General features: G+C 51.4%; 1 protein-coding gene across 3 annotated transcripts in view; it reads left to right on the top strand.

Moving 5' to 3' along the window:
• WSCD1 (WSC domain containing 1) overlaps nucleotides 1–17,127 on the top strand; it is a 44,196-nt gene that overhangs the window by 24,554 nt on the left and 2,515 nt on the right. For all 3 annotated transcript variants that reach the window (XM_055576826.1, XM_055576824.1, XM_055576823.1), the window contains exons 6-8: nucleotides 12,004–12,163; nucleotides 13,165–13,329; nucleotides 16,659–16,859. In XM_055576826.1, coding sequence (XP_055432801.1) covers nucleotides 12,004–12,163; nucleotides 13,165–13,329; nucleotides 16,659–16,859 — 526 coding nt within the window. The remainder of the gene's footprint in view (nucleotides 1–12,003; nucleotides 12,164–13,164; nucleotides 13,330–16,658; nucleotides 16,860–17,127) is intronic.

A 17,127-nucleotide genomic window follows, 5' to 3' on the forward strand; every position in this document is an offset into this window, starting at 1 on the left:
CCTCACTCTTCTATGCCATTACATGGATGTCCTATAATTTATTTAACAAACACACCACTGTTAAGCATTTAGGTTGTTTCCAATCTTTTGCTTTTACAAACAAGGTTGCGATGACTATCCTTATAGGGGGGTAGTTCTGTGTTGGTAGTGGATCTGCCGGATACATTTCGTAGGAGGGGCTAGGTCCTTGTTCTGTGAGTAAACTTTGCTGTGCTGCCCTGGTCAAAAGCTGTGTTCATTTTATGCACCCCTCCCCGCCCCAGCTCTGTGTGAGAGAGAAGCAAGGCACCCCTGAGAGTCTGCTGTTGGGGAGGATGGTTTCAAAGCCACATCCCAGGTGGATGCCCTGGTGTATGGGGGCACCTTCCCTGGGGCAGCCTGTGAGGGGCCCAGACACAGAACTCGAAGCTTTTAAACTCTTCAACGCCTATTTCCAGCCTTTCTTCAGATGTACTGACACAAATCCAGGTCGCTGCAGTCTCTCTCTGGAGCATGTGCCAAAAGAGACCTGCAGGCTCTTGGTACCTTATGCCATTTTGCACCTTAACGCTTCATACTTCTCCCCTTGAGATGCATTTCGTGCATGGGTTACCTGCTCAGCTCTGGGCAGCGATGCTGCGAATTGTTCAGATAGAACAAGGATGAAGGGGCACCCAGGGTTCTCATAAATGGCCTTTGCCCTCCAGGCGTCAGGATCTGTGCTAATGGCTTGGCTCCTATCCTCGCCTTCCCTGTATCGTTGGATGGGGGGTGGGGGCTGTTTTCTTGGGTCCCATTGTTTAGATCCACAGAATGTTGCAGCTGTGAGGAGTAGTCACTATTTCCAGCTTTCATGTTGAAAGCAGGTCTTGGCAGGACACATTTAGTGGGACAGGGGCCAAATGCATACGCTGACACTGGGTGGGGGTGCCAGTCCCCCCGAAGAGAGGCTAAGACAGGAAGCAGGGACTCTGGCATACATCAGAGTAAGGTCTGTGCCTGATGAAGATATAGGAGACTGGGAGGAAGGCTCAGGAAAGAGGACTGCAGCTTTTTAGAAGGGTTGTTAGTTGCTCAGTCTTGTCCGACTCTTTGTGACCCTATGGACTGTAGTTTGTCAGGCTTCTCTGTCCATGGGATTTCTCAGGCAAGGATACTGGAGTGGGTATCTCCAGGGGACCTTTCCAACCCAGGGACTGAACCCAGGTCTCCTACATTGCAGGCAGATTCTTTACTGTCTGAGCCACTGATGCTGGGCGGTGTCAAAGGGCAAACGAGGGGTGTGAGGAATGCACATAACTGGGCAGGGGTGAGGGGGTTGGGAAAGCAGCCAGCCTGCCCACCCAGTGTGCAGGGCTCCATGGCACCATGTGAAAGGTAGGGCGGGGACAGATTGCAATGGGCCTCAGAGGCCTGCCTCTCAGTCCAGATGTTTTTCAGTTGGTAAGAGAGAGCTGTGGACGGTGTGGGGAGAGGGCGGTGTAACTGGTGTGGGCTTCATAGCTGTGGGTGGGATGCTGGGATCCCTCTGGGAGGCAGTGGTCCTCGGGGCCACCCCCGGAGATGCCTTGGCAATACTGTGACCCAAGTTTGCCTGTGACCTGGCTCTGGAATTAGGGATTCCAGGTAGGGCGAGGATGATGCTACAGAAGTGCTCGCAGGTAAAGCCACCATCTATCTGAGAGAGTGAGCCTTTGGTCCCCAGAATGTCTGTTCCTCCCTTCTCCCTCGTCCTGCCCTGTGGTTGTGAGTGTGACTTGGACTCAGGCCTTCTGGATGGTCCCTATCAGCTCTCAGTGGGAGCTGGACTAGGACCCCGATCTCACTCTACATCAGGGTTGCTCATCCTTGCAACTGTTATCAGTTGGGTCAGCTAATTTGTGTGGGGATCTGTCTGTACATTGTAGGATATTTAGCATCCCTCTACGCTGCTACAGACCAATAGCACCTCCATGCTTAGATGTGACAACCCAGACTGTCTCCAGACATAGCCAGGGGTCCCCTGTGGCACCCCCATTGAGAACCACTGTCCAGCGGGCCACCTGGAACCTATTGGCTCAGCCATGCCAAGACCTAGCTCACATTTGCCATGCATCTGAATCCTAGCGATGGATTATCTTCAACAATTATTTAGGGAGGATGAAGGAGCAAATTCCACCTCCAGCCCTGAGGTCTGGTGGATGGAGGATCAGTCAGAAGTTGAGGCCTACAGAGGTCACAGTTCTATTTGCCGGAAGGGTTTTCTTTGTCCTCTCCTAGATGTGGAGGGTGAGGGAGAGAGGTGAATTGGGGGATTTCTGGCTGTGCTTTCCTGCCTGGAGTGCCAAGCACTTCCTCTCCAGAAAGGCCAGCAGCAACCAAGGCTGCAGAGACATCCCAGTTGCAGCTTCATCTCATCCTAATTTGGCTTCTAGACAAGCTTGGATATACTGCAATGTGGGAATGGTTACGTGATGCCATGGCCATACAGTGGACTATAATACAGCCATTGAAAATGTTTTCAAAGTCTTTTATGATGGAAATGCTCACAGCAGAATGTTAAATGGGGCACAGCTAAATCAGGGAGTGGGGGCTACAGGCTTAATTAGGGTTGACTGGGCAGGGGCGCCAGGAGCAGCAGATGCCAGAGGTGGGGCACAAAAGCAGGAAAAGAGGGGGTGCTTTTCTTGTGCCATGCCCCAGTTTTGAGCACCATCTGAGGTTTATTTGTGGCTCCCGATAAAAATCTCTGCTTTTTTTTTTTCTTTGCTAGTTAGTTACAATGGATTTGGGGAGCTCCCAGAATGTAGTTTGACAAGGAAAGAACATTTTGGGCCACATCAGCATCTTAATGATCTGACTGTCTGCCAACAAGAGCAACTTGACCTATGTAAATGTGTTTTTAAACACAGTAAAATGATCTTGTCTAATTTTCTGCGATCATGTTGGAGCTGGAAGAAAACCTGCTCATTCTCAGTCCTCCGGATCCTGTCACCCCCTTCATTTGGACAGAAGGTGAGAATGAGCTTAGCTGTTTGCAGTGCTGACCATTCGGGTGAGGGGTCATTAATTTTGAAGCCCCGTATTGGTGCACAAGTAGACAGGCCCTTTATGGGAGCGTGTGTTCCACGGCAGGGCTGATGTGTGAAATCCAGCACCATCTGTAAATAGGTTACTAACGTGTGAGGCTTCAGCTATTAAGCCTTGTGATCTGAGGCTTGTTCTCTCAGCAACCGCTAGTAGTTCTACCGAGAAAGGCAGGGAGAGGTGTTATCCTTTCCGACTGCCCCCTTTTAGCCTCTTTTGGGGTGTGTGAGCTCTGCATACAGAATAGTAACAACCTGGATGTTTTCCCATCGATGTATCTTCTGAGGTTTTTTCCCTTTGTCCATTTAATGGAGGTGCTAACCCAGCCGCCTGTGTGGTGGAAAGGCACAGATTAACTCTGAGCCTGCTTGTTCTCTGCTGGGCGGTGGCCTGACCAAATCCCCCTTGGATCTTGATAGATGCAGTCCATCCTGCGTGGCTCCATTCCCTCCACTGGGCATGAAATTTCACGTCTCTGCCAAGGATTGGGTCTGTAAGGGTCTGGGTTTTGTGAATTAGTACCTCTGTCTGCTATCTGGGGCTCCAGTCTGTGGAGAGCCATCGCCCAAGGGGACAGTCCCTAGGGGACAGTCTGACATTTGCCCCAAGCTATCTTGAGGTGGCACCTTTGAGGCTGGAGACCTGGAAGGGGACTAGTGAGTCGGTGCTTCCAGTGGAGAAGAGTGGATACAGGGAGATGGCCCAGCACCCCCACCGCCACCCCATGTGTTAGTCTCCCCCAGACTCAGACCAACCAATCTGCTGAGAATCTACTCTCTGAAAGACACCTTAATAGTATGGTTGTCCCTTGAAGAACACGGTTTGAACTGCACTTGTCCACTGATACATAGATTTTTTTCAATGAAAAGGTACCACCGTTTACATCATCAGCCACTGGTTGAATCCGCAGACGTAGAACCACAGACTTGAGGAGCCGAGGATTTTGTTATCAGCAGTGGGTTCTGGAACCCATTCCCTGCAGATATCAAGAGATGACTGTATTTCATTCCATCCACAAATCTCCTTATAGCTGGAGAAGTCAAGACTCCATCTGTCTGAATTTAAACTCATACCAGAACCCTTAATCATTAAGCTATGCCCCCCTTTTACAGATGATAAAATCAAGGCTCACACTGCCCAATAGTTTGTTGACAGTCATGTAAATGGGATTCAAAACCTGGGATTCCTGGGGCTTCCAATTGGCGATAGTGGTAAAGAACCTGCCTGCCAATGCAGGAGATATAAGAGACATGGGTTCTATCCCTGGGTCTAGAAGATCCCCTGGAGGAGGGCATGGCAAAGCCCGGGATTCCTTATGACAAGCCTTGAACTGGGTCCACTTCCCATAATTGCCTTTCCAAACCACACAGCTCCACACCTGCACTCAGGTCAGAGGGAAACATGCTCTCAGTTCCAGGATTAGTAGGTTTACATTCAATCTGACATTTGCCTGAAAACAAGAGTCAACCCCTTCACCCCCCATCCTCCTCCATGGGCATTTCCTCTCCTTTTTGTGTCTTGAATGTTACCCAGTTCTGCCTCCAGAGGCGAGAGACTGGTCAAAGCCAACCTCCGTGCTGGTTCACAGATTTCATCACAAATCTACTGCCTTCACGTGTGTGCCTCCCAGGGGTCAAGTGTGGTGTATGGCAAAGCCCCGGACTAGGAGTCTGGAAGGCTGGCCTCTGCTCCCACTCACATACCCTGACTGTCTGAGGTTGTCATGGGCTTCCTTCCACCTGCCTCCAAGCCTCAGTTTCCCCTTCTGAAACCTGAAGCTCCCGTCTCTGAAGTTTGGGGTGATGCTGTGTTATCCTAGAGATCCTGAGAAAGATGCCTAGAGAAGAGCAAGGATGGAGGAGAGGAGATCCCAGAGGGGTTGCTGCTCAGGGCCTCACTCCTTGCCTGGTGGAAATGTCCACTCCTTGACCCCTTGGCCACGGCCAAGCCTTTGCATATGGATCCCCACCCCACCCAGGGATTCCCAGGTGGCGCAGTGGTAAAGAATCCACCAGCCAACGCAAGAGACACAAGAGACACGGGTTCGATCCCTGGGTGCAGAAGATCCCCCGGAGGAGGAAATGGCAACTCCAATATTCTTGTCTGGAGAATCCCATGGACAGAGGAGCCTGGCGGGCTACAGTCTATAGAGTTGCAAAGAGTCAGACAGGACTGAGCACACATGCATGTACATGCCCCACCACTTGGAGAGCCCAGCCCTGGCCATGTCATGACCTGGCTCTAGGCTGAATGTCCACCCACACCACAGCCCCATCCCGCACCCGAGCTCCCATCCTGGGCACCCAGCCTCAAGCTGTAGAGGAAGTACCGGGATGAGAATGTATATCCCTCCTGCCCTTGGACACAGGCTGAGCCGGCTCCCTTTCGAACCCCTCATCTGTTTGAAACAGTGCCACGTCTGTGCTCCCATTTTTCTGCCTTGCTTTCTTGGTTCATTTTCTCCTTTTCATTCTCTCTGCACATACATTCTCTCTGTCTCTCTTTCTCTCTCTGGAGTTTGGGGTGGAGGTACAGGAAACAAGGAGGTCGGCAGCGAGATAAGATTTATCAATATTTAATTTTTATGGAAATCCTGTCTTAGAAATCCCCAAGGGGCTGAAAACTGTTCTGTGTTTTCAGGATCCAGTGATGTTGCTGAAGAGGTTATGTTGTAAATAAAACCACATTACTGTCTGCAGCTCTCCCGTTGCTCTGCAAACACCCGGAAACTTGACAGTTTAATCCACTCAAGGAAGCAAAAAGGTTCAGGTCACTGGTGGGGGCAGCCCAGGGATACAGGCTCCTGAGGCCTCAACATCAGCCACTACCATCAGGGAGGGAGACAGAGCCAGCCCAAGAGCAGACTTTTTCTTTTTTTTTTTTTAACCATGTGGCTGAGATTCTTGTCTGAACAGAAGTCTCAGGATGGCAGAGCCCCCTGGGGTTCCTGTTGTCAGAGAGGGTTTGCTTAGATGGAGCAGACTTTCTTCTCTTTACTCATGCCTGGGGCACAAGTGACCCACAGAAGGCTCATGTCCAAGTGTATTGCCAACAACTTTGGGGGGAGTTGAGATCTGGAAAGGACATTCATTCATTCATTCCTTGGTTCCTCCATCCAACATTCATTAAGCACCCACCATGTTGTCAATACTGTTCTGGGTACTGAGAATGCAGCAAAGCACGCCAGGCACTCAAAAATCTCAGCTTACATTCTCATGGGTAAAGGCAGACAGTGTGTGTGTGTGTGTGTCTTAGTCATTCAACTGTGTCTGACTCTTTGTGATCCCATGGACTGTAGCCTGCCAGCCTCCTCTGTCCATGGAATTCTCCAGGCAAGAATACTGGAGTGGGTAGCCATTCCCTTCTCCAGGGGATCTTCCTGACCCAGGAATTGAACCTGGGTCTCCCACATTGCAGGCAGAGTCTTCACCATCTGAGCCACCAGGGAAACCCCAAAGACAGATAGTAAACCAGGAAAAATAAGTGAAATAGTGTACTGAATGATGACAAGCGCTGTGGAGAAGAAGAAAGCGGAAACCTTACATCCTTATGGTATTTTCCCGTGGGAAATGAAGATGTGTATCCACTGAAATTCTTGTCCAGGAATGTTTATAGCAGCAAGATTCATAATAGGTAAAACTGGAAGCAGCCCAGGGGTCCATCAAGTGAATGAATCCACAAACTGTTATGTGCACACACGGAATAATACTCAGCGATATAAAGGAGCAATCTACTGCCAGATAAAACAACATGCGTGGACTTAAAACTATTTTTTTTCTGAAAAGAACCAGACTCACAAACATATGCGCTGAGGGATTCTATTTATAGGCCATTCTAGAATAGACAAAACTCATCCGTGGTGATGGGAATCAGACTAGGAGGAGGGAGGGAGAGATGAGGGGGAAGGGGCCGAGGAAACTGGTGGGAGGGAGGTGCTGTGCGTCCTGATAACCATTCACCAAACAGGCTGGGTGGTACATCAAGGTCAGAGCATTCTTTTTTTTTTTTTTTTTTTCATTAAAAAACTTTTATTTTTAATATTTACCGTCTGATTTTTTTTCAATTGGAGTATAATTGCCTTACAGTGCTGTGTTAATTTCTGCTGTACAACAACATGAATCAGCTATATGGATACATATATCCCCTCCCTCTTGAACCTCCCTCCCACCCCGCTCCCATTCCACCACTCTAGGCCATCGCAGAGCACAGAGCTGAGCCCCTGTGCTACACAGCGGCTTCCCACTAAATGGTAGTGTATATATGTCAAATCATGATGGACCTACTTACAGGGCAGGAATAGAGACACAGATGCAGAGAAAGGACTTGTGGACATGCTGCGGGGTGGGAGAAGGAGAGGGCAGGATGGACTGAGAGAAGGCCAGAGCATTCTGCTGAGGCAAGTTACATGCATGAAACAAAAGCAGACAACACAGTGAGGGGTTATGGCGTGTCTCGGTGATGGCAGGAGGGACTTGCAACTTGAAATGGGGTGGCCCTGGAAGGCCTCACGGAAGAGGTCTTACAGAAAGCGAGGGAGAAAACCATGAGGGTGTCTGGGAAAGGACAGTCCAGGCAGAGGGCACAGGAAGTGACCTGCTCGGCTGCCATAACTGAGTTCCACAGACTGCCAAGTGGCTTAAACAACGGAAATTTATTTTCTCTGAGTTCTGAAGGCTAGAAGTCCGAGATCAAGGTGTTGGCAGAGTTGACTTCTTCCGAGGCCTGTCTCTCTGGCTCGCCGATCGCCTTCATTTCCCTGTGTCATCACTCCGTCTGTGTGTGTCTGGGTCTTAATCCCTTCTTATAATGACACCAGTCAGACTGGATGGGGGCTCATCCTAATGGCCCCATTTTAACTTCATTGCCTCTTGAAAGGCCCTGTCTCCACATCCAGTCATATTCTGAAGTATTGGGGGTGAGATTGTCAATATGGGAAGTTTAGAGGACACGATCCAGCCAGTGTCTGCAGAAGAGCAGGAACACAGATGCAGAGCGCGGTGTGCACTCTATTGCCGGGCGGTACCCGGGCTGCTGGTTTCCGACGCTTGCTGTGATGAAGGTGTCAGTCTGGGACGAGGTGGGATGAGGGCTTTGCAGGAGAGGATGGATGGCAGTGAGAGAGGCCGGAGGTCGCAGTTCTTGTGATGGCTTTTCACTAATTCACAGCAGCAGGAGAGCTGGCTTCCAGAAAGCCAGCGGCCTTCTGATTGAGGGTCAGGACACAGATTCGCTTTCTGTAGAGAAATGACACGGGGTCCTTGGGGCGGGTGGAGTCTAGTCACAGATACTGATGGGGCTTGTCATGCTATTGAACACTCTGGGCAAGCCCAGCAGCCCCAGGTGCCGGGGCTGGATGTCACTGCAGCTATGACAGCAACGGCAGCTGTGGCCAAGGGGGTCCTGGTTCCGGGGTTAGGGCCCTGTTGGGGCCACTGAGTCCTCAAAGCGGTTCTTTTCTTTATGTGAGTGATCAAGAGAAATGGGACAGATGAACCTATTTGCAGGGCAGGAATAGAGACACAGACAGACGCAGAGAACGGACTTGCGGACTCGGTGGGGGAAGATGGGGGTGGGACGAATTGGGAGATGGGGATTGACATATACAGTACCATGTGTAAAACAGATAGCTAGTGGGAGCCTGTTAGAAAGCGCAGGAAGCTCGGCTTGGTGCTCTGTGATGACCTAGATGGGTGGGATGGAGCGTGCGGGGTCGGGGGCGGGCGGTGGAGGGAGGTCCAAAGTGGGGGGTCCGTGTATACTTGTAGCAGGTTCGCTTTGTTGTACAGCAGAAACTAACGCAGCATTGTAAAGCAATCACACTCGCCCCCCCAAAAAATGACAAAGGACCACAAGTGCTATTTGAGAGAGGGGCTTCCAACCTTTGCTTGATCCTGAGCTTTTGAGGCCGTGGAGGGGGAGCCAAAGTGGGAGTTTTAGGAACCAGACTCGCACATGCTCTGAGTGTCCGGAGGGTGGTCTGCGGCCTACCTCTATGATGAAAGGTCTTAAGAGCTAGGAGTAGGCGAGCTCCTACTATATGCTGGATCCTTTTTATACATCATCTTCCCTCCGTCTCCTTACACTCTATGGCATTAATATTATTGCCCTCCGATGACCCATGAGGCAACTGAGACTTGAATGGGCCCGGTTACTGGCCCAAGGTCACATAGATACTCAACTGTTGCCCTGGGATTCGAGTCCAGGTCTGTTGGATTGCAAACATGGTGTTTTCTCTCCTACCCGGTGCTTCCTCGATGGTGCCCCTGGACATGAACTCGTGGACACCCAGAGTGACTGCTTGCCCCCAGCCTCCCATCCAGGAAAAAATCGTCAACTCACGCCTCATCCAGAAAAAGCATGGGGGGATAGGTGTCCCAGTCACATTGGTCCTTGTGGTGGATCAGAGGGAGAGAAATAAGATCCTCTGACTCTTCCAGGCAGGATAACTCAAGGGATGTGTCCATTTTACAGATGGAGAAGCTAAGGTTTCAAAAAGGGAGGTGACTTGCTTACGATCTCATAGAATGTTCAAGAGCTTTTCTAGTGCAAGAGGAAGCACTGAACTCTGAAAGCAGACTGTGTGAGTGTGTGTGTGTGTGTGTGTGTGCAGGGGTGTGTAAGAATAGTGAAAGCCTCCTGTCTCCTGTCCCCATGTGGCAGGAATCCTAAGAAGGAGATGTGGGCCTGGCCCCCCGGTGAAATTCTGGGCACATTCTCACAGAGGCAGAGCCTCCCCTGAGGCTCGACAGAGGAGGTGGGAGGTGGGGAGGAGCCTTCATGGGGCTGCAAGGCACCTGAGGGAAAAACCCCCCTGTGTCCAGAAGAACACCCTCCACTGGGGGCAACCTCCCCTCCCCCTTCCTCCTAAGGGACTGCCCCACCCCCAGGCTCTGCATCACCCTCCCTGGCTGGGACACCATCCATTGTCTTTTCTGAGTGTCGAGATCCTTGGCTCTGCCAAGCCACGCTCAGAAAACGCTATTGATTTTCCTTTATTTATTTATTTATGAAATTTTTGCTGTGGGCAAAAAATAAAAAGGTTTGTTCAGCGTTTCCCCAAGCAGTGAGAAGTTTTCTCCGCCCACTGCCTTCTTTGCAAATACTCAATAGACTCCTCTCATCTCTCTGCCTGGGGGAGGGGTGGAGACTCGAATTGCTCATTGTTTGCAAGAGCCACTGGAGAAGCAGAGTGGAAATGAGGCTGAGTGTCCTGGAACGTGGTGCCCTGTACACAGTAGGTGTTCAAGTAATAGGTGTGGGAGAGATGGGTGGAAGAATTGTTGAGCAAGCCTTGGCTGATGCCCACAGGGTGGGAGGAAGGAGGCAGAGGATGGCCCATTCCTCTGTGAGAATACCTACTGCGTGCAAGGCCCAATGTTGGGCAATTTGGACCTTTCTCATCTAGTTTTCCGGAGAAGGCAATGGCACCCCACTCCAGTACTCTTGCCTGGAAAATCCCACAGACGGAGGAGCCTGGTGGGCTGCAGACCATGGGGTCGCTAAGAGTCGGGCACGACTGAGCGACTTCACTTTCACTTTTCTCTTTCATGCATTGGAGAATGAAATGACAACCCACTCCAGTGTTCTTGCCTGGAGAATCCCAGGGACAGAGGAACCTAGTGGGCTGCCGTCTATGGGGTCACACAGAGTTGGACATGACTGAAGCGACAGCAGCAGCAGCATCTAGTTTTCGGGCTTCCCAGGTGGCTCAGTGGGTAAAGAATCTGCCTGCAATGCAAGAGACGCAGGAGACTCAGGTTCAATCCCTGGGTTGGGAAAATCCCCTGGAATGGGGAATGGCAACCCACTCCAGTATTCTTGCCTGGAGAAATCCCATGGACAGAGGACCCTGGCAGGCTACAGTCCATAGCGTTGCAGAGGCGGACACGACTGAGCACACACGCACATCTAGTTTTCACAACGGATGTGCAAGGTGGGTTTTATTACCTTTGCTCAATGGTGACATTCAGAGAGGTTCAAAGTTACCCAGCCTGTGAACCTGAATTCACATTCAGGCTTTCTGGAGACCAGCGCCCCAGCTCTCACCACTGTGTGGTGGGTGCAGCCTCCTGCCCAGAGGGAACCAAGAAAATGTATGTAAAAGACTTCCAGGTGGGACTTCCCTGGTGGTCCAGTGGCTAAGACTCCGTGCTCCCAATGAAGGAGGCCCAGGTTCGATCCCTGGTCAGGGAACTAGATCCCACATGCTGCAACTAAAGATCCCACATGTGGCAACTAAGACCCAGTGCAGCCAAATATATAAATATTAAAAAATAAATAAAGGCTGCGAGGAGTGACTTGTCCTTCTCCTAACTCTGGCAGATTTCAGGAAGTCCCCACTGAGTGGATCAGCTCAGAGCAATCAAGGCCTGCCCTTGTCCACCCCTCCCGTCCTGAAGAGATGCTGTGTGGGAAACTGTCATCCACCCTGCCCACCACCCCAAAGCAGGACTGCAGAAACAGGGGTTGGGTCATCTCTCTCCAGGGAAGGCTGGCAGGAATTCCACAGTCTGTTGGTTAAAGATGCTGAGCACCTCACTAAGCTGCCTTTGGATGGGCTTCTCTGTCCCATTCTCACCCCCGCACACGTGCGTTCATGTGACTCCCTGACCTGGAGTGCTGTTCCCTCCCCAGCACTCCTGACATCTCCAAGATCTCAGATCCAGTCCCCCCGCTGGAGTTACCCCTCCTAGAAGTACCATTTGCACTCTGGTGTTAACTATAGGCTTGTCACTGGCCAGCAGTGAGCTGCTGGAGGGCAGAGTCCCATCTTGTTGAGCTTTGTCTCCCCGGGTTTGGCCTCAGTGCCTGGCCCTGAAAGGATGGACAGACACCCATGTTGATTCCAAGCAGCTGGCAGGACATCCGCAGAGATCGCCCCAGTGCCTGAGCAGTGGGGGCGTGGCCCTTGCTTTCACCATTCAGTGGAGACACATCTCTTTTTCTCCTCCCCGGCAGGAGTTCCCCTTGGCCATCCTCCGGGGCTGGGAGTGCTACTGTGCTTACTCCACCCCCCAGTTCAACCTGCGGGATGCCGTGGACAGCTCACTGTGTGGCCAGGAGTCTGAGGCCCAGAGGCTGGCGGAGTACTGCGAGGTCTACCAGACCCCCGTGCAGGGTGAGTTCCACCCCAGAGGTGAACTGGCATGCAGGGCTCTCCTTCTGTACTTGGTCTGGGAGTCTGGACTGAGTATATGGTCCCGGGATGGGGAAGGCATCTTGGTGGGTGGTCCTATCTTGGGATAATATGAACGGAGAGGCCTCTGCCATCCCTGGAGGCTGGACAGAGGATGCAGGGATCCATGTGAAGAGCACCTGACTTTTATCTGACTCTGGGGATGAAGGTGGTTTGAGGAAGAGCAGAGAGGCAGGGTCCAGAGGGATAACATGGCAAGGTGGTGGGGCTGGGTGATGGGGGAGCCCAGTGACTGTTGGGACATCCCTGAGCCAGCCCATACCTGGGGACCAGTGAGTCACTCAGACTGTGCCAAGACCCCGCATCTTCCTTGTCTGAGAAGCAGGTCTGCCCCAGCTGAACTTAGGGGCTGATAAGAGGAAGAGCAGGTGGGGAAGGTCATTGTCACCTTTAGCAAACACCTGTGGTGACCCGGCACAGCCCTGGGGTCTTGGGAGACTTTCACCTGAGGGTTCCATGTGCCCCTGACACAGCCCTGGAGAGCCTCCCAGAAAGAGGGGGCACAGAGACTAACACCGGAAGTTCTGAATCCTGATTCCTTGCTGCTCTACCTGATGTGTGACATTGTTTTGCCTGGCCACGACCCCAACCCACTTCCCCTGTAGAGTCTGGGATTACCTGAGCTGGGCCAGGAGGGTTTGGCTGTGACCACTTGAAAGATGAGGTGGGGCACCCACAGGGCACTGATTCCCACTAGACTCGTCCAGTGGGAGGTCTCGTCATCACTGGGGCTCTCTCTGGCCAGCCACAGACCCATGCAGCCAAGGTCCAGGTGGCAAACCCCTTCCCCCCTTTGAGCCTCAGTTTTCCCATTCCATTAAATGGGGGGCTTGGGTCTGCATTTCCCGCCAAGAGGAGTCGGGCTGTGAGTCTGGGAGTCACAGTGGAAATGGGGAACCCTGAGATGACTTCTGGACTTTCAGACACTCGATGCACAGACCGGAGGTTCCTGCCCACCAAATCCAAGGTGTTCGTGGCTCTGTCGAGCTTCCCCGGAGCGGGGAACACATGGGCGCGGCACCTCATCGAGCATGCCACCGGCTTCTATACAGGGAGCTACTACTTCGACGGAACTCTCTACAACAAAGGTGAGCGAGGGCTGCCGGGAAGGGAGGAGGCAGCTCTCAGGCCCAGACCGCAGCCTCTGCAGCCCAGGTCCTCCTTGGAACACCAGAGCTGTGCTTCTCACTCTTGAATCTGTGTCAACATCGCCTTCTGTGTGCATGCTCAGTTGCTAAGTCATATCCGACTCTTTGAGACCTCAGGGACTGTTGCCCGCCAGGCTCCTCTGTCCATGGAACTTTCCAGGCAAGAATACTGGAGTGGGTAGCCGTTTCCTCCTCCAGGGGATCTTCCCAACCCAGGGATGGAACTGGCGTCTCCTATATCTCCTCATTGGCAGGCAGATTCTGTACCACTGAGCCACCTGGGAAGCCCTAAGCAATACCTTGAGGGCTTATTAATTCCACATAGATTCCTGGTTTGTACCCACCCCGCCACCAAGAGAGTATGACTTGATTAATCTGAGATGGGGCCTAGGAACTGGCATTTCTAACAAGCTCCTGTGTGATGCTGAAGCAGTCGGCTCTAGGACCACACTTTGAGAGGAAATTCACAAGATCTGATCTGGATTCAAAGGGAAAGCCTAGTCACTTAGATTCCCTCTCAATAAACATTTTTAAAATTTTCCTTAATTTTTACAGCCCTCAATAATTAGGGGAAACTGACTTCATCTGTTCATTTTTTTTTTTCCCCCAAGGTAAATGTAGCTTATCAAAATACTGTTTCTTAACACTAGGTCCAAAAACCTTCAAGAGTTTAATGATTTCTAATATTTCTCTTGTAGAAAGAAGAGGCCTCATTATGTCAAGTAAATGAACTTTAAAATGGCTCAAATCTGTGCGCTGTTTAAGACTAAGAACCTCAGATAAGCCAAGTGGGATACATATTTGGTGAAATAGATTTTTCTGTTGTCAGGTGTTAGAACAGTTTCTCTGGGATTCTTAGCTCAGAGTTTGGTTTAGGGAAAGAGGATCCTATTAGTAACCTCCTAGAAAAAATACAAAGTTCCTAAGGTTCTGTGACTACCCACAGCAGTCTTGTTCTGGTTGGTAAAAAAGCCAAGGGTATCCATATAACCCAGTCTCATCGTAGTTGGGAGTCTTTAAAAAATTTTTTGAACTCATGTTTATTTATTAGTATTATGTAGCACAAAGCTTGATGGGTGGTTTTCTTTTTATGTATTTGTTTATTTTTGGTCATACTGGGTCTTTGTTGCTGCACACTTTTCTCTAGTGGCGAGCAGGGGCTACTCTCTAGTTTTGGTGCAAGGACTTCTCATCGCAGTGGCTTCTCTGGTTGCAGGGCACAGGCTCTAGGGCACTCGGGCTCAGTGGTTGTGGCTCACGGGCTTAGTTGCTCTGCGGCACTTGGAATCTTCCTGAACTGGGGATCAAACCTGTGTCTCCTGCACTGGCAGGCGGATTCTTTACCACTGAGCCACCAGGGAAGCTCATCCTTGGGAGCCTTGAGTGTTACAACACCTATAGGCAAAGTAGCCAAATGAAGACTGTGGTCCTGCTCACTCTGGTCTAGTCCCCTGGGAACCACCTACTGTGTACAGGCTGTAGCTGCCCACCATATTCATCCAGAAGGCCTTTACCTTATTCAAACAGCTGGCTGTCTTGGTCGACACATGGCTAAGTGACCCAGTGGCTCGACAGCCAAGTATCAAGGGTCGCAGCAACACTGTCTCTGAATGGCTCTAGAGCTACCTGGGTGCATCTCTGAGCCTTACGGGACTGGTTAGGTACAGCCGCAGGTCACAGAGCACCGTCAGAGCAATGAACACACACATGCTTGTGCACACACACATGCACACATGAAATTCTCAAGGCAACTCCAGTGCCAAACACCAAACCTGTCATGGGTGAGCCTGGTCTGAGTTATAAGGAAGAGTGGTCACTGCTGAATTAGGCTAAGATAGTACAAAAGACACCCTGGGTCTCAGGGTGTCAAAGACCAGATCACATGCTTCCTCGGCCCATGGATCAACTCGTTCTTTCCTGGAACTTCCCAGCTGTTTGACAGAATGAATCAAAGCAAAGACTTTTGGTGTTTGGCCCATGGCAGAGATGAGTTTGAAAACATATGTTGAGTTTCAGCTGGTGACCCCAGACTTTCAGATTCAAAAGAGACTTGAGTTTTCCAGGCATCAAAGACTCCCTCGCTGCTGGCTGTAGATATAGATGCTTCCCAGCCATTCATGGGGTGGGGGTGGGATTCCTTTATGTTTCCAAGAGCTGAAGACCAACTCATGTACATTTATGGAGCGTGTCCCCAGAGCTGATGGCATGGGCTACATTGGGATGTGGCCAGATTAGCTTCAGGGGACACCTTTGCAGGAAGCCTTCTATCACCTCCCACCACACTCCCAAACTGGTCCCCGTACTCTTTGTCCCCATAAGCCCTTATCCTCTGTATTACATACACTTGGGCTGTCCCCCAAATAGCTGTTGTTGTTATTTTTTCTCTAAGTTGTGTCCAGCTCTTTACAACCCCATGGACTGTAGTCTGCCAGGCTCCACTGCCCATGGGATTCTCCAGGCAAGAATACTGGAGCAGGTTGCCATTTCCTTCTCCGGGGGATCTTCCCATCCCAGGGGTCAAACCCGAGTCTCCTACATTGGAGGTAGATTCTTTACCACTGAACCCCCTGCCCTCCCCCCAATAGACTATAAGCTTAAAGACAGGCTCTGAGTCTTACCCCTTTATCCATGACATCAAGTTCAGCATGGCATGGGCACACGATGATCTTTGTTGATAAATGCATGAAGCTGTGTAGGGCTGGGGAGAGTCTCCGTGGATGCAAGTCTGGAGCTCAGTTACAGGACATAAGGTCAGAGGGTGGGGCTACAGTTGCTGACTGCCCTTGAGCCTGTTGATGGGGATCCTGCCCACTCCATGGGAAGGTGGGTAAATGGCAAAGGCCTCCCAGGGACACACAAAGCCACATGGAGAGCACCCTGGCTCTGATGCTGTGGTGCTGTGTGATCTTGAGCAAGTCACATACCCACTCTGAGCCTGCAACTATGGTTCATTCATCAGGCTCTCTGCAATGCTCATGTGAAATAGCTATGAAGGTGCCCAAAGGATGCATCATCAGGCCTCTGCCTCCTGACTTCCAGGACCCAGAGGAGGTGCCTGATCTGCTTTCTCTTGCAGATGCCATCTTTTCCCACTTAGATGCCTCCCTCGCTCACTGTCTCTTGGGCAGGCTCAGGCCTTGTGGTTAGAGGCCGCCCCAGTGGCCCCTCAGTGCCCACCAGTGTCGGCTCTCCCTGGGGGCACAGGTTAAGGTTCACACCTGTCTGCCACTGTGGCAGTGGGGTCTCCATAATGCCTTTCTCATGGGCAGGGTTCAAGGGCGAGAAGGACCACTGGCGCAGCCGGCGTACCATCTGCGTGAAGACCCACGAGAGCGGCAGGAGGGAGATTGAGATGTTCGACTCAGCTATCCTGCTCATCCGGAACCCATACAGGTCCCTGGTGGCTGAGTTCAACAGAAAATGCGCCGGGCACCTGGGCTACGCAGCTGACCGCAACTGGAAGAGCAAAGGTGAGCCGAAGGGGCCAGCAGGGCAGGGGACGGGCTGCCTCTTTATTCCTGGAGTCATCTGCTGACACATACTTACCGAAGTCCTACTGTGTGCCAGGTGCTGAGCGAGGCACCAGGGGTTGGCTAAAGGGGTCACGATTGCCACCCTCAAGGCAGGCACACAGTCTAACCTTTGGGTAATGGATTAGAGACACAAGTCAGGGCGGTGAGTGATACAAAACGAAGCTGTCAGAAATACAGCTGTGTCCAGCAGATTGGGTGGCATGAT

Source organism: Bubalus kerabau, chromosome 4, assembly GCF_029407905.1.
Source record: "Bubalus kerabau isolate K-KA32 ecotype Philippines breed swamp buffalo chromosome 4, PCC_UOA_SB_1v2, whole genome shotgun sequence".
In the NCBI taxonomy this organism is placed as follows: Eukaryota; Metazoa; Chordata; class Mammalia; order Artiodactyla; family Bovidae; genus Bubalus; species Bubalus kerabau.